A 22,073-nucleotide genomic window follows, 5' to 3' on the forward strand; every position below is an offset into this window, starting at 1 on the left:
AAGTGCGTCACGGGCTCGGGCCTGTCTCCTGAGTCGGCCCGCTCGGAACTTCGGCTCGAAACAAAACAGACCGGAGCGGCGGGCGGGGCCGTGAGTGCGGGACGGGCCGGGACCGGCCGGGACGGGACGGGGCGGCGGCGGCGGGGCCCAGCGGGGCGGGGAGCGGCGGCGGCGGCGCGGGGCGAGGGCGGGAGCCGCGGCGGCGGGCAGGGCCCGGGGGCGGCGGGAGGCGGCCCGCGGGCGGGGGGGGCGGGAGGCAGGGCCGTGGCGGCGGGGAGCGAGGCGGTGTGGGAGGGGGCAGCGGATGGCGGCGGGGGCAGCGTGAGAGGGGCCTGAGGCGGGGGGGCTTGGGGCGGGGCAGGAGCTGGGGGCGGCGGGGGGCAGGCGGCGCAGCCTCGGGGCGCGGCAGGACGGGCCGAGCGCGGCAGCCTCAGGCAGGAGCCGCGGGGCTGGGCCGCCGCCTGTGACCTGATGCTCTGCCAGCGTGGGGGCACCGCCTGGGCCCGGGGCCCTCGGGCGGCTGGGCGGAAGCACCGTTCCCTGTCCCTTTCCCCTCTCCGAATGCCTGAGGCCGGGCAGCAGCGCAGGGCAGGCCGGGGGCCCGCCGCCGGCTGCTGTCTGGTCAGACTCACCTTCCCCAGAGACTTGTCAGGGCCCGGGGGCAGCCGGGCCTGCCGGGCTCACCACGCAGCACGGCTATAAGGGCTCGCCGCTGTCACGGTGCTTTGGGGGCACGGTGATTTCCACGCGGGTTGGAAACATTACACGTGGCGGTGCTGGGTTGGGTGCCTGCCCCGAGCGGCTCTGTACTTGTCGTGGCTCAGCCTGCATGCCAAGCACGCCGAGAAACTGAAGTAAGAGGTGAGCTTGAGTCTTGAGATTTCTGATCCCTCAGGGGGGGCAAGGAGCAGAAGGTGACAAAAGTACTTGTGCGCGTGAGGGAGGCATTTCTGTCGGCTGTATTTGGGATATGGAGGAGCCAAAAGTCTGTGGAAGGATGAGGCTGGGGGATAGCCAACCTCCTCCACAGCTACCCCAGTAGAGGCCTTTGGGCGCTGAGCGGGGGGGTGCTGCAGGCAAGAACCAGGGGGCCCCTTCCTGCCAAGTGCTAAATGTGCCCCAAACACGGGGCAAATTGCGTCTTGTGCACCTTCTGCTGTCATTCCCTGAGCGTTTACATTAGCCTAGTCTGGTACTGCTGTGGGAAGGGGCAGCCCTTCTCCCCGGCCCCTTGCTCCCGTTCCTGAGTTCTTCCTTTCCTCTGGCCAGTAAAAGTGTTTGTGCAGCCCCAGCATGAACTGGGTTCGGGAACTGCTCTAGGGTAAGGCAAACTTGGCAGAAAGCTGTTTCGCTCTGGCTGGTGTCTTGATCCAGTACACGCTGCAGCCACGTGGGTGCTCGGACCAGCACAAAGGCTGGGAGAGCAGAGGGCAAGGAGGCACCTCCCCTCTCAGCAGCGAGGCCAGGCTTTCCTGGCTCAGAGAAGGATTGAGTAAGGTTTTGTATGAGCGCCCAGCCCATCGGGTGCTCCTCGGAGGTACACCTGGCATCCAGGCAGGGCAGCCTTTCACCATCTCTCCCCTGCAGCAGCTCCTATAGTGCCGACATTAGCGGTGCCAAAACCTCCATGCCCCTGCACACTTGGGGGCTGAATGTCCTGCCTGGCTGCGTGTTTCCTGATGGCAGAGAGGCAGAAAGTCTCAGGGATTAGAACAGATGAATGGGAATAACCTGTGCTTTGTCTGCACTCCTCTGAAACCCCATGGTGCCTGCAGCGGCCTTGGGCTGGCATCAGTCTGGCAGCTGGAATTGGGCAGAGCCCCAGCTCCGCTCGGCTACTGCCTGCGGTTAGCAATAACTGTCGGCAAAGCGCCTGAGGGAATCGAGCCCTCAGTGAGGCGTGAAAGCATCAGGCTTCTCCTGGAGGAGTGACAGCAGACATGCAACCCTAGCTCTCCCCCTCACCCCTTCTTGGGAGGACGATGATCTTTTCTCAGCCCTCCAGGACCCCTTGCAGAGCTTGCTGTTGCCCTGCGCGGCAGTTACCCTGTGCCACCCCTTTGGAGGCGCAGGAAGGAGGTGATGGAGCCTGGCCTGGCCCTGCATGAAGCAGTCACTGCTGCTCGTCTCCCACTCCTCACGGGGCTTTCACCCTAGAGGCAAAAGAAATTCGGCAAAAACCACTTTCATGCGTTTGGCGAGCCTAGGTTAGCTTTCACAGTGCCAGGAAGCACCTGTAGCAGACCTGTTTCGGTGTTGGTGGGGATTGGAGCTGAGCAGTGGTGTGTGGCTGGTAGCAGCGGCCTGCCGGCATCAGAGGCCCAGCCTTGTGAACCATGGCCACATTTGCTGCTGCGAGGGGCCCTTCCCATTCCCTCTGCAGCCAGAGGCGCTGCTGCATCCCGGGGAGACCTAGTGTGTGTAGCAGCTTGGGGATGGCACTGCTCTCCTCCCACACTCTTTGAAGTTCTCTGGGGCTGATGCTGGGCCCTGCTTAATGTCTCTTGTTTTGGGCCCCTCCACCACAGGTGGCGGGAGTTGCCTGTGCCAGGTGGCCGGGCTGGACTCGGCACTCGAGCTTTTCGCTTGGCTTCAGTGGCTCTTGGTTACGAGGGCGGGTTGGCCTGAAGAGAAATGGTTTGGACGCAGCGCCTGTCGTGGGGCTGGCTTTGCCAGAGCTGAGGGACCGCTTTGCTCTCTGGGGTCCCTTGCAGTTTGTGGCTATGACTCCACCTTTGTGGCTACTTGTTGCCCTGAGCATTTCTAGAACACAAACACCCCGATGATGTGGGGTGGGCAGTACAGAGCTGCCAGCGTGCTCCCTCTGACCGAGCGCTTCCCTTGGAGCTGCCTCCCCAGCCGTGCCCGAGCGGAGCTGTGGGGTCTGTGCTTGGTACACGGGTGGGGGCAGGACGGGCTGTTCCCGAGGGCGCGGCTCACCTCCTGCTGAAGGTGGCAGGCTTGGTGGAGCTGTGTTAGACCAAGATGCTTTCGGGCTCAGCTCTGTGTCCTCAGATGGGAGCAGGGCCACAGGATGAGGGAGGAGGTGTGTATCAGTGCACCGGGAGCTGCTGCAGGCTGCCGGCACCTGGGGGTGGGCAGGGTCTGTGCAGCTGGGCCCGCTCCCCCGCAGCAAAGCCCTGCAGGCAGGAGAGCACTACCGGGGTCAGGGCGTGCAGCCGGGGCAGCAAGGGAGGAAGCTTTCCCAGCTCTCTGCTTTCACTGCCTCCATGGAGGCACCTCGAGCGGGACCGTTTTTAGCGGGTTGTTCCAGCTCTCCTCTATCAAAGCCGTGAACACACGAGGGCGAAACTGGAGAGTGAAACTGAGACCAGCCCTTGGGCCAGCAGCTCCCAAACCCCGTAGCGGAGCTGGCTCTGCCTGGGAGGGCATGTCAAAGGGGGCAGGGGTGAGCGCCCTGCCCTCTCCCTGGAGCACGAGGAGCAGAGGTGTCCTGTTTCCAGGCCAGGCCCCGCTGGCGCTGTCTGTAAACTGGTGGGGAGATGAATGTGCAAGGTGCAGTCACGCTGGTTAAGCTCCCAGCTGGTGGGCGGAGGGGGAGGAACTCTCCTCTTGCCAGGGAGCTCGGCTCTCATCTGTCATGGGAGACTGTCCTGGGCCTGCTCCTGCTTCTCCCCTTTCTTCCTTCTTAGGGCGTTACTTGCTCCCATTCCCGCCCTCTTACATGGGGCACTGGTTGACTGAAATAGCTGCCGCCCCGAGCCATGGGGCAAGCTGCCCCAGTTGACCCTGGAGGCTTAATTTTGTGGATGGGGGCCTCCCCGTGTCCTCACCCTCGGCTCTGCCTCTTGGTGGTGTTAGCGCTGGCGGCTCCTCTTGGCCGGTATTGCTGTAGTGGGAGCCATGAGCATGACAATTGCTTTCCAGGTTTTTAATGTGTGCCACATAGAGAAGACCCCTGGTTGTATCTTGGGAGCTCTGACAAGCCCATGCTTTTGGCAGTAAGCGTTGTAACAGCTGTGATGAGGTAGGTTTCCTCACTGAGCACTATGTGGGGCTTCCCATAAACACCGCAGTGAAGGTCGTGTGAGGGCACTGGCCCTGGGAGGGCCTAGCGCTGGGGCAGAGAACGGATCCTGATGCTGTTGGGCCTTCACCCGCTCCTCCTGCCACGCTCGCTCTCTCCTCTCTTTAGGCCACTAGTTCCTTGCCAGAGAGTTTGACCACAGAGAGTCGCCAAGATAGCTGGGCCAGGAAGAAAACGTCGCACCCCTGACCCAGACTCCATTACCGACCCCGGTGGGCCGTTTGTGTCCTCCAAACGGCTGAAAATGTCCAGCAGCACCAATGCCCCTGGCCAGAGGAGAGTGTCTCGGGGCTTGGACGATGCCACCAACAAGAAGAAGCAGAAGGATCGAGCCAACCAGGAGAGCAAGGAAGGTGAGAGCACCTCGGCAGCGCTGCAGCGAGCAGGCCAGTGGTTTCTCAGCCCCGCAGGGTGGGAGCCTCGCAGCCATCTGCTTCAGGGATAAGCAGATTTAACTAATAGCTTCCTGCAGCTGATGGTAATCCATGTGATGTGGGATCCTCTTTGGCACAGTGTCCTCTCTGGACCTGTAACCTCCTTCCTTCAGGCGCTACTCAGCCCCAGCTACGTGAGGAAGGTCGGTCCTGTGGCTTTGTTAGCTTAAGGCTGGAGTTGGCCTCGGTGGTTGTTTCTAGGCTCTGCTTTTGGCTGGGGCTGAGCTGCCCTGATCCAGAGGCAGCGGGACTGAAGCCTGCAGGTGGTCTTGCAGCTGGAGGCAGTGCTAATTCCCCATCGGTTCTCAGGGGCCAGATGCTATGAGGAGGCGACTGGGTGCTGACAGCACCTGCTGAGTGCGGGGCCCATGGGTGGGGCTGGTGCTTTAGCTTCTGTGTCAGGGCAAGGTGTGGCTCAAGTGGAATGGTTGCTGTGGAGTAATTCCCTCCGTAGCTGCTGTGTATCCGATGACAAAAACGATGCTTCAGGTGCAGGCTCCGCTGTGGGGCGGGGAATGCCTGCGGGCAGGATGCAGGCAAGAGTTCCTGCAGCCCTGGAAAATTGCTTGATTTCTGTGCCTGCTCCGTTATGAGTGTTGTAACCTCAAAATCACAGGGTGTTTTATAGGGCAAGGTAAACGAGCGCTTGCTGAGGTCTGTGCTGGAATGGCTGGCTGCAGTCCCCGATGCAAAACCCCACGGTGCAGAGAGCGCAACGTTGCGCCTTCTCTCATGTGGGAGGTGTACTGTATCTCTCCAGTAAGGTCTGACCCTCTGCACCTTCTGATGCGGGAGGCTTCTGCCTTCCTGGGGGCTGCGGTGCGGCTGTGCTGCCGCTGTGCTGCCTCTGTCCCCTCTGTGCAGGGGTGGCGAGGGCTGGAGCAGGCTGTAGATCCTCCAGGCAGTGCCGCTGCAGCGCTTCTCACGCTGCCAGCCCCACCGGCACCTTTGCACCAGTAACTGCGGTGGTCAGCAGAGGTTTCCTACTGGTTTGTAGCTGGCCAAGGGAGGCAGTGACAGCCCTCTGAGCACTCCAGGGTGGAGACCACAGCTCCCGTTGCCACTGGTTCCTGCTCCAGGACAAGGTGCTGTCGCTTTGAGCCCCTTGCCTGGCAGAGCTCACTGCCCTGTGGGGGTGGAGCAGGCCCTGAGACTCTTCTGGCTGTTGCAGGTAGTCCTGCGGGGAGCGGAGATTAGGTGTCAGGTTGGTTTGGTTCCCCAGCCTGATCTGGAGGGAGGTTTTGGCCGCGGACATTGGCAGCTCGCGCAGGAATGGGAGTGTTAAAGTGCAGCTGGGCCGCATGGTGTTCTTGTTAAAGCAGAATTGGTTTGAGCACACCCAAATGTCAGGTTCTCCCTGTCAGATCAAGGCAGGACTTCTCTATACAGCTGGAGACTGAGGGCCTGGTGCACTGAGCAGGGGCACACAGCCCGGTTACCACAAGCTCCACACTGAGACATGTCTCAAAGCAGCGCTGTGAGCGTGGTGCAGTAATATTGTGTTGCTCCCACTGTGGTGCTGGTTAGACTGGGATATGGTGGTGTGGCCCAGAGCAGCTGTCCTGGGGGCTGGCTTGCTGTGGTGCTGGAGGCAGGGCTCCAGGGAAGGGAGAGGTGTGAGGAAGCAGAGGAGGGAAATGAGCAGCACATGCAGGATGAAAACCCTGGAGAGAGGTTCAGGGGAGAAGGAGGTGATGTGTGAAATTTTGGGCATCAGCGTGCCGGCCCATGCTCTGAGGTGACAGAATGACAGACCTGCCCGCACTCTGCTTCTTTACCCACCAGTGTCTCGCCCTGAGCTTGAGCAGGCTGAGACCGCCCAGGAGAAGGACTCAGAAGAGGGTAAGTCGAGGTGTGTGCCAGCTGTCAGCGCATGGCCATGGAGTGCCCTTGCCGAGGGGTCTGAAACTCTCACCTTGTCATTGTCCCGTGCTCCGGCATGGAGCAGAACTAACCTGAGCGCTCCTTGCCACAGCATTTGTCTTAACAGGATGCAGCCTTCCCAGGGGCAGAGAAGGGTGCACGTGGCTGGGAAGGGCTGTCTGCAGGGAAGAGGCCCTGGGCACGTGGTAGGCTGCTTCCGACTCAGGTGTCACGGTGCCACTGAGCACAGCCCTGGGACGCCTTGCTGCCGGCATCTGTCCTGCTTGTTTCTGAGCAGGGAGCCATGCTGGGCTGAGAAGATCCCAAGCCGTGTCACCCAGTGGTGCTGTTGGCTGGTTTCTGCCTTGGTCCAGGCCTGCTTTGAGGACAGAGTAGGACATCCTCGTGCCACAGAGGGTAGAACAAACCTGATTTAAATTAAGGTGATTGGAATCGCCTCTTTGCCTTGAAGACCTCAGGACACCACAGGGTCAGACCTGGAGCCTGGCAGGCACCCGATGGAGGTTCTGCCTGCAGTGGAGTGACGCTGCTGCACCGTTTTCTCCCTGGGTGCGGTGTTGTTGCCCGGCTGGTGGGCCTGCCCGTGTTTCAGCCGTGTTAGCAGTGCTCACCTGGCAGGAGTACAGTGCTTTGGTGATTGCAGCTGGGCTGCTTGGTTTGCATAGGCAAAGGGGAAGTGGCAATTTCTGATTGTGATCAGAGTCCGCTTGAATCCCCCAGAGTAATTCTGTGGCTTCCTTGTTCCCTGGGAAAGCAGCAATTGCTTTGTAGTTGGCAGGAGCCACCCCTTCTTCCCAGCCGCTGCTGCTGCACATGATGGGGCCGAGAGCAGTGCTGCCTTTCTGATCTCTCTGGTTCCCACTGGGATTCACCTGCCCTGCCGCAACACGTGCTCTTGTTGGTGGTCTGTCTGATGAGAGCAGGTTGCGAGCGTTCCGTTTAATTGGCATGATCTGTGTCCCCTGCATTGACCTCCTTGAACCGAGCGTGCATTCAGGCTCGTGTTCCCCAGCCAAGGACTGGGCACTGCAGGCTCATGCCCCAGCGGGTGGGTGACACTTCCCTCCCTCTTCCTAGAGCTGCTGCTGGACTGGAAGCAGAACGCTGACGAGATCATTGTCAAGCTGAACTTGGGCAGTGGAGCTCTGAAGGTGGAGGATGTGGATGCTGCTTTCACCGACACGGACTGTGTGGTCAAACTACCAGGTATGGGGAACAGAGCGACTGCTGCAGGCATTTCTCCAGTGGGGCCTGGCGCAGCTCTGGGCTAGACGTGGGGCTGATCCAGGCAGGCATAAAACCTTTCCTTCAGAGGCAATGCCCTGCTGTCAGCTGGCACAGCTTCGCCAGCAGGCAGGGCTGATACAAGAGCAGTGTAAAAGAAGAAGGGTGTAGAGCTGGGGAGGACAGGAGCTGGCCTCTGCGCCAAGTGAACAAGCACCCACTGCTGTGCTGGTGCATCTCTATCCCCTGCTCGCTGGGATGACTGAGTCGGCCCTGGGTATCCCTTGGAAAAGTGACTGTGCCCCTGAGGGCAGAGAGGCCCAGGGCCTTCCCTCTGGGAAGGAGGCCAGCCAGATGTACAAAGCAAATCCAGGGAAGCAGGCATTACCCTGAAGGCTCCTGGGGTGTGGTGGCAGCCTGCCTGCACCCTCCTTGGCTCTGGATGAGTGCTCCTTTGATCCTTGGGACAGGTGAAAGGGGGCTGTGGGTTAGGTGACAGCTGCCTGGAGCACTGCCTCAGGTGCCAGTCCCCCTCTGCTTGCAGATGGGCGCCAGTGGAGCTGTCAGTTCTATGAGGAGATTGAGAGCTCCTGCAGCAAGGTCCAGTGCAAGAAGGGCAACTTTCTACAGCTTGTGCTTCAGAAGAAGATCCCACTGCATACCTGGTCTTCGCTTCTGGTGAGGAGGGGAGGATCTGCCTTTTGAGGGAGCTTACGGAGCCCGGGGGAGCTGGGGTGAGGGTTTCACTCCTTGCTCTTGAGCTGCTCAGGGAGCAATGTGAGGCACATCCTGCATCCACGTGCTGCCTGAGGGCAGTGAGCCAGCTGCCTCTGTCCTGGGGAGGGGGGGTGTCATCATACCCCGTTCCTGCCTGCCACATGGTCTCCAGGTTTTGGAGCAGAGCTCTAGTGCTTTCTGGGAAGGGGGAGTGAGGGTGAGGGGCTGGCAAAGAACGTGAGAGGTGCTGCTGCCTGGATACCTTCCCACTGTGCTGCACTGCCTTTCACAGAAGAGAAGGAAAGATGGATCCAAAGAGCTGGCCAAAGGGGCCGTGTGCTGGGAGAACGGGAAGGAGAAGGCTGCTTCTGCAGAGCTGGCCCCTGAAGAGCCAAGGGCTGAAGGTGCAGAGCCGCCGAGGTCCCGGCGGGAGGCCTCCAACCCCAAGCGCGCTCCGGGAAGAAGCGAGGCCCTGGGAGGGAAAAGCCCAGCCAGCCCAGGGACACAGAGCGGCCCCAGCGCCAAGCGGGCAGTATACCTCAAAGTGGCTCCCACTGAAGAGGAGGCAAATGCCAGAGTCACTGGGAGCGTGGAGCCCAGCAAAGGGCATAGCGGGAGGGCAGGCAGCCGCCGCAATGGCAGAGCCAGCCAGATCGATGCACCCACGGCCCTTGTGGACCCCACACCGCCACTGGAGAAGGTACGCGAGGACCTGGCAGAATGGGACACCCCTGCTCCCTCAGCCCCTGCACAGGGGATGCTGCTCGCACAGGGACCCATCCCTGCCGATGAGATGCGCTCTGGGGTCCCGCAGGTGGTGCTGAGGGCTGGTGTGGGCCTGGCTGTGGTGGAGGAGAGGGTGACGTGAGGACCGCACAGTCGCTGGGCTGAGCATGTGCTCTGGTGATAACAAGGCCGAGCCGAGCACGGGATGTGTGGGGGAAGTGGGCAGCGTGGGGCTGTGCCTGCCTGGCTGGCAGGAGTCACAGCGGGTGGGCCGGGGCAGCTCGGGGGTGACGGTGTCTGTTTTTCACCATGTCCCAGCTCGGGGGTGACGGTGTCTGTTTTTCACCATGTCCCTCTGTCTTGAAAGGCTGTGGTTTTGGCCAAGGAGACTGTTCCTGTGGAGATGCCACCTCTTGCAGCTACCACAGAGGTGTTCCCCCACTGCGTTGCCACCTGCGTGGAGAAAAGAGTCCTGCAGCCAGGCAGCTCTGCTGAGGCCTTGCGGGGCCGGGACTGCACGCCTGTCCTGGGAGAGAGCTCTAAGGCCATCCCAACGGCCACCCCTCCCCTGGGCAGAGATGGTGAGAAGAGGGACTGGTCCAAGGATGACGTGGCTCTGGAAGCAGCAGCTGATGGTGAGTGGCTGGAGCTCAGGGTTTGGCCTGGTCGGGAAGGTCCATCTGCTCAGGACCTCTCCTGGGTCAGCCTGCAGCGCTGCCTCGGCGTGCAAGGAAGGTAATATCTCTCTCCGCGTCTTCCCTCACTCAGAGCCAGAGCCTTTTGTGAGCCTGACCTTTGTCAAGAATGACTCATACGAGAAGGGCAATGACCTGGTGGTGGTGCATGTCTACGTGAAGGAGATCCACAAGGAGACGTCCAAGGTGTTATTCCGGGAGCAGGACTTCACACTGGTGTTCCAGACGAGGTACACGTGTGCCGTGGGACAGTGCCAGGCTGCTGTGGAGCTCCTGGCTGTGGCCGGGCTGCTTGTTTGTTCACCTCTTCTCACTCGCTTCCAATTTCTGTGCAGCGACACAAACTTCCTTCGCCTCCATCCTGGCTGCGGGCCCCACACAGTGTTCCGGTGGCAGGTGAAGCTCAGGTACGGCTCCTGTCCTTCCAGCCTGCACCGGGGCAAGGGAGCTGAGAGTGCAGAGCTGGAGCAGGAGCCAGTCCTGGCTGGTGGGTCTGTGCAGGGCATACTCATTTCTGCACCTGGGGGTCTCCCTTACACCATGCTGCACTAATGCCCCAAGCCTGGGCTGGCTTGACGAGATCTGGTGGCTCGCAGGGGAGGAAATCCCAGTGTCTCCTTACCTGCAGTCTTCCCCCAGCTGTTCTAGAGCTCTTGGGGACAGAGCCAGACCAGCCTGTGTGCACTTTGGGCGGTGATGTCCAGTGGGAGGGGGCATGTGGAGCCAAGCAGAATGAATCTGCCAGGAAAGGGGCCCTCTGTGTGCTCAGTGTGGCTAGGCTCAAGGGTTTCTGCCCTGCTTTGCCAGGGCCACCTCAGGATTGCTGCTAGCCGGGTCCCTACTGCCTGAAGGCCGTGGCCTTGCCTTGCAGAGGTTTTGGTATGTCTGAGGCTGCTGGGGGGTCTGGGGCACCCCTGACTTGCTGCGTGTCTTGCAGGAACCTTATTGAGCCGGACCAGTGCACATACAACTTCACGGTGTCTCGCATCGACGTCTGCCTGAAGAAACGCCAGAGCCAGCGCTGGGGGGGGCTGGAGGCTCCAGCCACACGAGGTCTGCACCCTGCCTTCTTGCCTTGCCTGCCTGCTGCACCCCAGTGGGCATGGGCCCTCCTTGCCGCCGGCAGCAGCTGGATGGTGCCGGATCCTCCGGCGCGGGGTTGTGAGGAAGGAGAGGGGCTGAGCGGGTGCGGGCAGGAGGGGTGTGGGGCAGGGCGAGCCAAGCGCTGGGAGAAGGGCACCGCTGTTCCCCTTGCTCATGGGGAAGAGGGGTAGGAGAGAGCCTGTGTGTGAGCGTGGACCGAGCGGCTCAGCCCCGCTGTGGGCAGCGCACGGTGCTGCTAACCACAGGCCCACCCTTCCCCCTTTTTAAGGTGCAGTGGGTGGTGCAAAGGTTGCCATGCCTACAGGCCCTACCCCTCTGGACAAGAACCCCCCCGGCAGTAACCAGCACCCACTGTCCAGCAAGGAGGAGGCCCGAGCCAGTGACAAAGAGAAGCCGCGCATGGAAGATGGGGGTCTGGATGGTGTGGCAGCCCGTACGGCCCCAGAGCATGTGGCAGTGAAGCAAGAGCCGCACATCCCCTCAGTGAGTGGGGCCGCACCGGATTTGACCTGGGCGGGGGAAAGGGGGGCCCGCTTGTCCCTCTCATAGGACCCCACCTCCTCGGTGTTGCTTTGGGGATCAGCAAACTGTTCCTGGAGGAGGAGGCAGCGTTCCTCAGTCATAGCTGGCAGGATTGGGGGCAGCAGTTGGCCTGTCTATCCCAGTCCTGGTGGGAGATGGTGTGGTGGCTCCAGCCCAGCCACGTCTGAGGGGTGCCTTGGGCAGTTGGGTTCCCCCGGTGTTTCCAGAGAGACCCTCTGAGTGCAGCACCCTTACACCCGCCTCTGCTTTGGCAGCCCAAACCAACATGCATGGTGCCACCGATGACACACAGCCCGGTGAGCACTGAGAGCGTGGAGGATGATGAAGATGAGGACGAGAAGAAGAAGGTGTGCCTGCCTGGCTTCACGGGGTTGGTGAACCTGGGCAACACCTGCTTCATGAACAGCGTCATCCAGTCCCTGTCCAACACCCGGGAGCTGCGCGACTACTTCCATGGTGAGCACACACCAGGAACCCAGCAGAGCCCTGCTGCTCAGACGGTGCAGCCAGCGGCCACCCTCTCCTGCGTCTCTTACAGATCGGTCCTTTGAGTCAGAAATCAACTACAACAACCCGCTGGGGACGGGGGGACGCCTGGCCATTGGCTTTGCCATGCTGCTGCGAGCACTGTGGAAGGGCACACACCATGCCTTCCAGCCCTCTAAACTGAAGGTAGGGCTGCAGGCACCAGTGCTGCATGGGAGCTGCTGTGGGTCCCCAGCACCCCTCTGTGGGCACCTGGCTGCCCTGTTAATGCCGCTGAGAACTAGGCGGGTGTGGGTGGGTGCAGCCAGGCTTTGTGCATGGGACAGGCAGTGCTGCTGGGGGGCTGCTGGCCAGCCCTGACTACTGTGCTCCCCCCCAGGCAATTGTGGCCAGCAAGGCCAGCCAGTTCACTGGCTATGCCCAGCACGATGCTCAGGAGTTCATGGCCTTCCTCCTCGATGGCCTGCACGAGGACCTCAACCGCATCCAGAACAAGCCCTACACAGAGACTGTTGACTCGGATGGGAGGCCTGATGAGGTGAGGATGTCCCTCCCCAAAGCCACTGGGAGAGCAGCCCCGGCCTGTGTGGTTTAGCGTAGTGCTGAGCCCTTTCTCCCTGCAGGTGGTAGCTGAGGAGGCTTGGCAGCGACACAAGATGAGGAATGACTCTTTCATTGTGGACCTCTTCCAGGGCCAGTACAAATCCAAGCTGGTGTGCCCGGTGTGTTCCAAGGTAGGGCATCCCTGGAGGCTCTGTCCCTGTCCTGGCTGTGCAGCAGGCTCCTGACCCTCAGCGAGCACAGGGCAGGGCCGGATCTGAGGTCCACTGGGGCTGTTGCCCCACTGATCTCAGCCACAAGCACTTCCCACAACTGAGTGTGCTCTCGTGTCTGCAGGTGTCCATCACTTTCGACCCCTTCCTGTACCTCCCCGTTCCCCTCCCACAGAAGCAAAAGGTGCTGACTGTCTACTACTTTGCAAAGGAGCCGCACAAGAAACCCATCAAGGTAAAGGACACCATCTGCTCTGGGGGGGTAGCCTGAGGGGACTCCTGGAGGTGTCCAAGGCAGCTGGTCTTGTGCTAACGGGCTGAGCCTTGTGTTAAGCCAGGACCCACGTGTGTTGGTATGGTGTGACTGATGTGGCACGTTCTTCATGGCAGTTTCTCGTGAGTATCAGCAAGGAGAACTCCAGTGCCATGGAGGTACTTGACTCGGTGGCCCACAGCGTGCGTGTGAAACCAGAGAACCTGCGCCTGGCAGAGGTGAGAGTGCTCAAGCTGGGGAGCAAGCCATGGGCTGCTCTTGTGGGTGCCCCGGCTCCCGCAGCTCTGCAGAGAATGTGGCCACCGACAGTCACTTGCCCATGTCCAACATATCCATGGGGCAGATTTTATCTGTGGGTGGCAGTGTCCTGCACAGGGTGCTGCCAGGCAGATCCCTGCTCAGGAGGGCTGGGCCACCACAGTCGGGCAAGGGATGCCCATCCTCCCTTGGCGGGGTGGTGAGCTGAGCCCAGCATCCCTGTGGTGCTGCTGTCCCTGCAGGTCACTTGTGGGGCTGAGGTCTGTGGCTTTCTCAGGAGAGGAAGCGTGGGGCAGCCCTCACACAGCCCCGCTCCACTGCTTTCCTGGCAGGTGATCAAAAATCGCTTCCACCGCATGTTCCTGCCGTCCAACTCGCTGGATACAGTCTCCCCCACGGACCTGCTGCTCTGCTTTGAAGTGCTGTCCCCAGAGCTGGCCAAGGAGCGGGTGGTGGAGCTGCAGGTCCAGCAGGTAAGAGGGGACATTGGCACTGCCAGGAGGCACGCAGGGAGGCTGAGCCTGCAAGTGGGGCTGAGCAGGAGGGGGAGAGCTGCACGCAAGGGTGACTAGCTGCAGCAAGCGTGGGTGCCTGCCGAGGCTGCCTTGTCCTGCCCGGGTGCCCTTCCCTGCCCAACGGGTTCTTTCTCCTGCAGCGTCCGCAGGTGCCCAGCGGCCCTGTCGCCAAGTGTGCAGCCTGCCAGAAGAAGCAGCTGCCGGAGGATGAGAAGCTCAGGCGCTGCACGAGGTGTTATCGAGTCGGTTACTGCAACGTGTGAGTTGGCTTGGTGCCTGGCAGGGAGGGAGGGTCTCCTGCCTTGAAGGGATGGATGGAATTGCTCAGCCCACTGGGAGGAGGTGGGATGGCCCTGGCCTTTGGGAAGGAGCCAGTCTGGCTCGCGGTGCTCACCTTGTCCCCAGTGCACCTCTCCAGCCCTGCCACGCTCCTGCTCAGGGTGGTCGCGGATGCTGGGTTCAGCAGGGGCTGTATGTGTTACAGGGCATGTCAGAAAACACACTGGCCAGACCACAAGGCTTTGTGCCGCCCCGAGAACATTGGTTTCCCCTTCCTCATCAGCGTGCCGGAGTCCCGCCTCACCTATGCCCGCCTGGCCCAGCTGCTGGAGGGCTATGCAAGGTGAGGGTCCAGGGAGGAGGGGTGCTTCTGCCCCGGAGCTGAGCTCAGCCCTGTGCCCGTCCAGCTCTGACTGCCGCCTCCTTGCCCAGGTACTCAGTCAGCGTGTTCCAGCCTCCGTTCCAGCTGGGCCGGATGTCGCCGGAGCAGGGGCTGCAGCCTCTGCTGCCAGACAAGCTGGAGCCCCTGGCCAAGAGCAGCTGTGCAGCGGCCACCTCTGCCCCTGAGCTGGGGGACGGGGACAGGGCTTCCAGCCTCCTGCAGGAGCCCCCACTCTCGCCAGCTGTGCCTGAGCTGCACCCGGAGCTGGGGGACACCAGCACTGTTCGGAGCAAGGTCCTGGCAGCCAGGAGTTCCCTGCTGAGCTTGGATTCGGGCTTCTCTGAGCACATGGAGTCGCAGGGCGACAGCTGTTGTGAGAAGGAGCCGTCCTATGAAAGAGCCCTCAAGCCAGAAGGTAAGAGTGCTGCGGTGCTGACCGTGTCTATGCCAGGAGCCTAGGCAGCCCCAAGGAGCCCCCTGGGAGCTGTGTTTTGGCAGTGCTGCCCCACCTGAAATGCCTGCCTGCCCACGCTCTGCCTTGCCCTGGCAGAGCCCGTGGGGCAGAGCGGAGACCTGACGAGGAAAGAGGCTGGAGTGTTGTGTTGTTGTGGGAGAGGTGGGAAAGCAGGGGCTGGCAGAAGCCTCCAAGTCCCGTGGGAGGGCAGAGCCCGGCACAGGCTGAGCTCCTCGGGGCTGTGAGTGCAGCGTTTCCCTCGCTCTGACTCAGCTGCACGGGAGCAGCCTCTTGCGCTCAGCTGCCTGGCTGTCACGTTTCCAGACACTCGTCTCAGGATGGCAGCAATGTGCAGCGAAGGGGCAAGGCAGGCAGAGGAGCGCAGCTTGCCAGGGGCAGGCGCCTGCTAAAAATAGTCAAGGACATGGGGCACGTGGTTGTGTCCCTGCAAGGCCGTAGCATGTGAGGTGGGGGTGGGGGCACTGCAAATTCTTGGCCCCTACGCAGAGCAGGCAGGCAGTGCCACCACAGATCTGTCCCTGCCTGTCCACAGCTGCCATCCCTGGGTACCAACACACTCCAGACTCGCTGAGTGCCCGCGCCACGCAGTTCTACATCAACAAAATCGACACTGCCAACCGAGAGCACAAGCTGGAAGATAAAGGTGAGCCCAGAGCCCTGGAAAGCGCCACCTTCGTCGCTTGCGGCCTCTGGCAGGGTGGTGGATCTGCCTGGCCAGGGTGCCAGAGGCTGCCTGGCACAAGGTGAACCCAGATGTGACGGTGGCTCCAGGCTGGACAGTGAAAGCTGCATCTGGCATAGGGGAGGGCAGGGCTTTGCTGCACAGAGCTGCTGCCTGGAAGCTGCTCTTGGGCATGATGTTCCTTGCTCTCCTCAGCAAATAGACCAATTCCCTTCAACCTCCTGCATCCACAGGGGGTCTGTCATCTCTGGGTCACCTCTTCTCTGAACTCTGCCCACATCCAGTGCTGGTTATGTAGGCGCTGCCGAGAGGGGCTGTGCCAGCCTTGTCCCCTGCTGGTTGGGGGGCTCTGCTGCCCTGGGGTGGTGAACCTGGCCGTGGGGCACTTGTCCCTTCCTGGCAGCACTGCGTGATCGCCATATCGAGCTGGGATGGACAAGACTGCTGCTAGCCCCGGCAAGGTGGCCTGGCCCAGCCTCGTGGGGCAGGTATGTGAGGTGTGCGCCCCTTGGCAGGTGACACCCCCCTGGAGCTGACAGACGACTGCTCCCTTGCCCTGGTGTGGAAGAACAATGAGCGCCTCAAGGAGTTCGTGTTGGTGGAGTCCAAAGAGCTGGAGTGTGTGGAGGACCCGGGCTCGGCTAGTGAAGCAGCCCGGGCTGGCCACTTCACCCTGGAGCAGTGCCTCAACCTCTTCACCAAGCCCGAAGTCCTGGCCCCGGAGGAAGCATGGTGAGGAAGGCAGCAGGGTGGGTTCCAGCCTGTGGGCCCAGGCAGCTGCGGGGGTTTCCCAGGAGCTGCCTGGGCCTGCACGCTGTTTCTTCTGGCAGCCGGGAGCATTGGGTTGGCCTTCCCTGTGCGCTGGGGAGGGAGGCCATAAGCCAGCAGGGAGCAATGCCAGCGCTCCGCAGGACTGTACTGGCCTGCCCCTGGCAGGGGAGGCTGAGACCTCCCGTGTCCCCTCTGCTAGCCCCACATGTGGGGGACCTTGGGGCTGGGCTGGGCTGCGAGACCTGAGGCTCTCCCCACACCAGTAATGAGCATACTCTTCCCCCAGGTACTGCCCCAAGTGCAAGCAGCACCGCGAGGCCTCCAAGCAGCTGATGCTGTGGCGGCTGCCCAACGTCCTCATCATCCAGCTCAAGCGCTTCTCCTTCCGCAGCTTTATTTGGAGGGACAAGATCAACGACATGGTGGACTTCCCCGTCCGGTGAGAGCCTGGGGGACGAAGTGCCTGGGTTGGCGCTGCCTGTGCTGCTCTGCAGCCCGGCCTCTCCCTGCCTAACACTGACTGCCCCTGACTGTCCCCATCTCTCTCCGCAGGAGCCTGGACCTAAGCAAGTTCTGCATCGGCCGGAAGGGTGAGCAGCAGCTGCCCATGTATGACCTGTACGCTGTGATCAACCACTACGGAGGCATGATTGGGGGGCACTACACAGCATACGCCCGCCTGCCCAACGACAAGAACAGCCAGCGCAGTGACGTGGGTGAGGATCTGCCACCCTCACCGCCCCCCTCCGCTCCTGCAGCCGTGGCCTGTCTGCTTGCTTAACCCTTCTCTCCTCTCAGGCTGGCGGCTTTTCGACGACAGCACAGTCACCACTGTGGATGAGAGCCAGGTGGTAACCAGATACGCGTATGTCCTCTTTTACCGCCGGAGGAACTCTCCTGTGGAGAGACCCCTGCCAGGGCACCCCCCAGACCACCGAGCCGAGCGCACCCCCTCTGCCGAAGCTGCTGCCAGCCAGGTGAGAGCTCGCGTCCCTTTCGGCACTGTTGGAGCCACGGAGCCTTGAAACGTGCCCAGGTGCCCACACTCAGGGCCCAGCCTGTCTCTGCCAGCACCCACGGAGCCTGGCGCAGCTGCAGTCTGGTGCCTGCCCCCCTTCGACACCGAAGAGCTCGTGCCGGCTGGGCGTTGGGGCTTCTCTTGCCCTGTTCTTGCTGTGAGCTTGGGACGGTCCCTGCCCTGGGGGACCACAGGAGAGCTGCTTCCCGTCATCAGGGTGGGAGGGCACTGGAGGAGGCAGGAGGGGGCCCAGCCTCACCAGGGTCTGGACCGGAGGAAGGCTGTGAGCAGTGCTGTAGGAGCTGGCTGTGCCAGCGAGCAGTGAGAACCTGCCCTGTGCAGCCGCTCTCGAGGCAGGGTGGGGGACGCTTTCTGCTGGGGCCCAGCTCGGGGCCAAGCTAGGTGCAAAAAAGGCAAATGCCAGCGCTGAGCCAGGGGCCTGGCAGCTTCTGCAGGGTGCTGAAGAGAAACCTGCCAGAGCGAGCTCTGCTGCCGGGCCGCCCGGGAGGGAAGGGTGGGCCAACCGGCAGCGTGCTTTCGGCATGCACTGGCGGGGAACAGTTGGGCTGATCTTTGTGTGAATGTCAGACATGAAGGCCCAGGCTGGGGCAGGGCGCGGCACGGCGCCCACCTGGCCAGCCCCCCCCCTGCATCACTGTGCTGCAGCCCTTCCCTCCGCACTCAGCACCGCCGTGGCCCCGTGGGGTCTGAGGACGATGCTCAGCTCATCTCTGGCACAGCTGCACGCCTGTGCCCCCACGGGGCCCTTCTGGCCTGGCCTCCCGGCCCTTCTGGCTCACGCAGCCCTTGGCCCGGCTCTGGTTAGGCATCCCGGCTCTGCCCGCTCAGCTGGGGACGGGAGCTGCCTGCCTCTGGGGCCAGAGGGCATCCGGCATGTTGGTGTCCGCCTGCCTGGGCTGTTCCTGTCCCGGGGGGCTGTGCGTGTCCTGGAGCAGCCCCACTCGCTGGGGGTGGCCTGGGCAACAGGAAGGCTGCGCTGCTCATCCCACGCCGGCTCTGGGAGCCTTCAGGGGCCCGGGCGGCACCGAGCCTCACTGTATGCCCCACAGCGCCGGGGCTCATCGGGGCCCCTCATGGCACCGGGGCTCATCGGGCCCCTGGCAGCACCGGATCCCCCACAGTGATGGGGAGCATTGGATCCCGCCGGGGCTCAGCGGGTCCCCAAGCACCTCAGACCACCCGCACCCTCCCAGGCACGGGGTGCCCTCCGGAGACCTGCGCCCTGATTAGCCGCTCTGCGTGATCACCGGCACAGTGAAGGGCCGGGCTGTGATTGGCTGCCTGCGGATGATCCTGGAAGCTGGGCTACAATTGGCTGTCAGAGGATCCCCTCCCACCAAAGCAGAGCTGTGACTGGCTGTGCTGTGACTGCGCCTCCTGCTCCTGCTGCCCCAGGTGGCTCTGGATTGGCCGTCGTCTGAAAGATCCTGTTGGGATCACAAAAGCTGGGCTGTGATTGGCTGCTGCCTGCCCCCTCGCCACCTGGACCCACCAATGCCAGCGCATCGGCTCCACCGGGATCCGGCTGCCTGCTCCGCTCCCCACGGCCCCAGGAAGACCCTGCCTGGCAGCTGCCCACGCGCCCTCCCGCAGAGCCGCCCGCCGGAGCCCGGCTGCGCCCCACGCACCGGAGACCCCGAAGAGCCGCGGGGGCGGGTGTGACCGCGGCGGTGCTGCATGGGGAGGAGGGCTGGCTGGGCACGGGGCTGGGCTTGCAGGCATCTGCCTGCCCCGGGGGATGGCAAGGGGTGTTGCCCATTGTGTTCTCCAAGTGCTGACGCAGGTTTCCACATCGCAGGCTTCTCTGATCTGGCAGGAACTGGAGGCTGAAGAACAAGAGCTGCAGCTCGAGGCGCCCCAAAGGCCTGCAAGAAACTCCTGGAGGCCCCGTGGCCAGAAGCAGAGTCCGGGCACCCCCCAGCACCCAGACGAAGGCTGCGTCAGATACTTTGTCCTGGCCACCACGGCCGCAATTGTGGCCCTCTTCCTGAACGTCTTCTACCCGCTCATTTACCAGACCCGCTGGAGATAGGCATGGGCATGCAGCCAGCTGCGGGAGCAGGGCTGCCGAGGCACGCGCCGTCCTAGGACGCTACGCGACGAAGACATCGGGCAGCAGAACAGAAACTGCCGGGAAGGACTTGCCAAGGGAAGTATGGGGCCGTCGGCTCCTGCCTGTCTGCTCTGGCATCTCCTGTGCCAGCTGGCAGGGCTGCGTGGCCAGCCCGCTGCCTTGCCAAGGCACAGCCCAGAACCAGGAGCCCCTCTGCCCTCCCTCACCCTTGCTGCCCGCTGGGAGCGGGACAGACCTCGTGGCTACCTGCTGCTCAGGAGGGGACGTTGACGCTGCAGCGCGGCCGGGGCCTGGGAACCCCCTGGGAATAGCGACCGCCTCTGCTTGGCTCCCAAGAAAGAAGCGGAGACCTGCCAGGAGGCTGCAGCAAGGGCAGGATGCCCTGACATGGGTCCTGGTCCGGCCGCCTCGCCCAGCTGCGTTGCTGCGGGAGCCTTGTGCTCCCTGGGGCTGGCGCAACCCACGGCTTCTGGGCCAGCCCTCTTGCCGGCCTCCCCCTGAGCCTTCTGGTGCCAGCTGCCCATGCACCAGGAGTTGTGCGCATCGCACCCCCATGCTGGGGCTGAATGGGCTTGTCACCGAGGGCCTGTGTGCTTCCCTGCTCAGCCAGAGGCTCAGCCCCGCCACAGCTCCTCTCCCCTGGGCAGCTGCTGGGGAACCTGGCAATCTAGGCTGGGGTGCCCATGGTGAGCACCTGCCTCCGTGGGCTGCTGGCTCCCACCAGCCCCCAGCGCCATGGGGCATGTGGGCTGTCCCCCCTCGGCCCCAGCTGGCTGCTTCCGGGGCGCCGGGTCTCTGCCGGGGGAGCGTGGTGCAGCGCCTCGTTTGTGAGGGGCCCGGCTGCCCATGCCACGGGAGAGGCGTGGGGTCGGGGAGCGCTGGTAGGACCTCAGTGTGTTAATAAAAGCCAGGTTTTCCAAAGAGATGCAGCATGCCTGTCCTGTGTGATGGGACCCCCAGATCAGGGCAGGGACTGTGCTGGAGCCAGTGACCTTCCTGTGCCTGAGGCGACTCTCTGGCCCAGCCAGCACGGGGATGGTGCCCTGGGCTCTGCTGGGTGCCTGGTGCACCCTGTGCAGCAGCGGGCTCAGGTGCTTGCCGGTGTCCCCAGCCGTGGGGCGGCAGCCCCGGTGGGGCACGTGCAGGGTGTGGGGAGCGCGACGGGGGCCAGCAGCACACTGTCCCGTGGGGCTGGGGCACGGGCTGACAGCTCCAGCAGTGTCTGACATTGAGACGTGTTGCCCTTGGCTGAGTGTGGCTCAGACTGCTCTGGCATGTTTGGGTGCGAGAGGTGACTTCAGAGCCCTGTGACTTCCTTTTCCGTCTCCGCCTCTGTCCTGCCGGCGGTGCCCTTGGCTGGCTGGGGAAGGATGCTTGGTAGGGACGGGCTCACCTGCATTTCTGGCTGGGGCTTGAGCCGGGCAGTGGGGAGCCCAGGGCTCCCCCCACCTCAGTCCTGCACCCCTCTTGCACATGTGCTGTGGTGTCCTACCGGCCAAGCGGGTCCCAGCCAGGGAGCCCGGCGGGGTCATGAGGTGCCCTTCCTGGAACAGTCACCTCATTGTCTGCTGCCCCGGGGCTCGGCGGCTTCTCCCACTCGCCCACGGCGCTGGCCTCGTGGGGCTGAGTCAGTGCCTGGCGCTGGTGGGGTGACCTCTGCTCTGGCTGGTGCTGATGCCCTGGGGTTGGGGCCCACAAGCCGCTGCCTGCACCTGCCTGCCCACCCTCCCTGGAGGTGGGTGGCCGGCAGCAAAGCCCGGGCTAGGCTGTTCCTCAGACCCCGGCAGGCGCTGGCAGCCTGCCCTGTGGCTCGCTGCTGCCGCCCAGGCTGGCTGGGTGCCCGTGCAGGGGCGCGGGGCTCTGCTCAGACTGGCCCCGGCCGCGGTAGCCCCGGGGGCATGAGTGCCGGGCTGGGGAGAGGCGGCAGCGCCGGGCTGAGCGTGCTGCAGCCTGGCTCTCCTCTGGCAGGCAGGGGCTGCCGCTGGGGGCCCTGGGCACGCTGCCTTCCCCCTGCCCTGCTGCTGGGGGCTGGCACCAGCTGCTGCTCTCTGGGCCATGGGGCTCTACATGCTGCGTGGGGTCCCCCCCCGAGGGGCCGTGTCCCCCCAGGTGCCCCCTGGGAATGGGGAGGGAGAAGATGGGTGGGCAGGGTGCTGGTCTCCCTCTCGCGCCCCTGGTCTCCCTCTCATGCCCGCCTTCTGCTTGCAGGGACTGCCCCCGGTGCCGTTCGGATCCGGCCTGGCCCCCGAAGGAGCCCCGGCGCTGGCCGCGGAAGGCCTCCCCGAGCGCTTTGCCAGCCCTGCCGAGCACCCGGCCCCCTCCTACAGCAGCATGGAAGAAGTCGACTAGGGCGTTGCGGGGTGCCTGCCCCAGGGGGTGCGGGCCGGGCCGGGCACCGGGGGGTGGGGGGATGGGGGGGGTTGGGGCTTGTCCTGCGCTCATTAAACTCTCTGAACTCTACTTGCCTCCGCTGCCTGCTGTCCCCTGGGACCCTCGGGTGCCTGCTGAGCCCCCCCAGGGCACCCTGTCCCCCAGTGTGCTGTTGGGGCCCCCACCACCCTGCTGCCCCAGGTGCCTTCATGCCCCATGTCCCCTTGTGTGCTGTGATACCCAGTGTACCCTACAGCTCCGTGCCCCCCAGTGCTCCTTGCAGCCCAGTGCCCCCTCCAGGTCCCCTGGCACTCAGTGCT

The 22,073-nt window shown here is 63.2% G+C and overlaps 1 protein-coding gene across 8 annotated transcripts; it reads left to right on the forward strand.

Moving 5' to 3' along the window:
* The first annotated feature begins 9 nt into the window (after positions 1–9).
* Positions 10–21,769, forward strand: USP19 (ubiquitin specific peptidase 19). Of its 8 annotated transcripts, XM_076346481.1 has the most exons (28): positions 10–90; positions 3,889–3,988; positions 4,157–4,401; positions 6,268–6,324; positions 7,444–7,572; positions 8,135–8,268; positions 8,600–9,007; positions 9,401–9,668; positions 9,802–9,958; positions 10,064–10,135; positions 10,666–10,781; positions 11,101–11,315; positions 11,630–11,831; positions 11,914–12,047; positions 12,241–12,399; positions 12,485–12,595; positions 12,759–12,869; positions 13,025–13,126; positions 13,499–13,639; positions 13,822–13,940; positions 14,166–14,303; positions 14,393–14,757; positions 15,350–15,460; positions 16,015–16,231; positions 16,557–16,709; positions 16,823–16,986; positions 17,069–17,247; positions 19,108–20,304. In XM_076346481.1, the coding sequence occupies exons 3-28, from the start codon at positions 4,293–4,295 to the stop codon at positions 19,339–19,341; spliced, it is 4,305 nt and encodes a 1,434-aa protein (XP_076202596.1). In that variant the 5' UTR covers positions 10–90; positions 3,889–3,988; positions 4,157–4,292; the 3' UTR covers positions 19,342–20,304. The 8 variants fall into 8 exon arrangements, with proteins under 8 accessions (XP_076202596.1, XP_076202601.1, XP_076202602.1 ...); XM_076346486.1 differs by lacking the exons at positions 3,889–3,988; positions 19,108–20,304 and adding an exon at positions 21,592–21,769; XM_076346487.1 differs by lacking the exons at positions 3,889–3,988; positions 19,108–20,304 and adding an exon at positions 21,592–21,769 and having other exon boundaries at positions 11,107–11,315.
* The last annotated feature ends 304 nt before the right edge of the window (positions 21,770–22,073 follow it).

Source organism: Aptenodytes patagonicus, chromosome 8 (assembly GCF_965638725.1).
Source record: "Aptenodytes patagonicus chromosome 8, bAptPat1.pri.cur, whole genome shotgun sequence".
Taxonomy (NCBI): Eukaryota; Metazoa; Chordata; class Aves; order Sphenisciformes; family Spheniscidae; genus Aptenodytes; species Aptenodytes patagonicus.

Bases quoted from the DNA above. Each gene is read 5' to 3' on its own strand.
- USP19 (XM_076346481.1), top strand. From the start codon at position 4,293: ATGTCCAGCAGCACCAATGCCCCTGGCCAGAGGAGAGTGTCTCGGGGC. The intron at 12,048-12,240 runs GTAGGGCTGCAG...GCTCCCCCCCAG, and splicing joins TCCAGCCCTCTAAACTGAAG to GCAATTGTGGCCAGCAAGGC. The intron at 13,127-13,498 runs GTGAGAGTGCTC...CTTTCCTGGCAG, and splicing joins AGAACCTGCGCCTGGCAGAG to GTGATCAAAAATCGCTTCCA.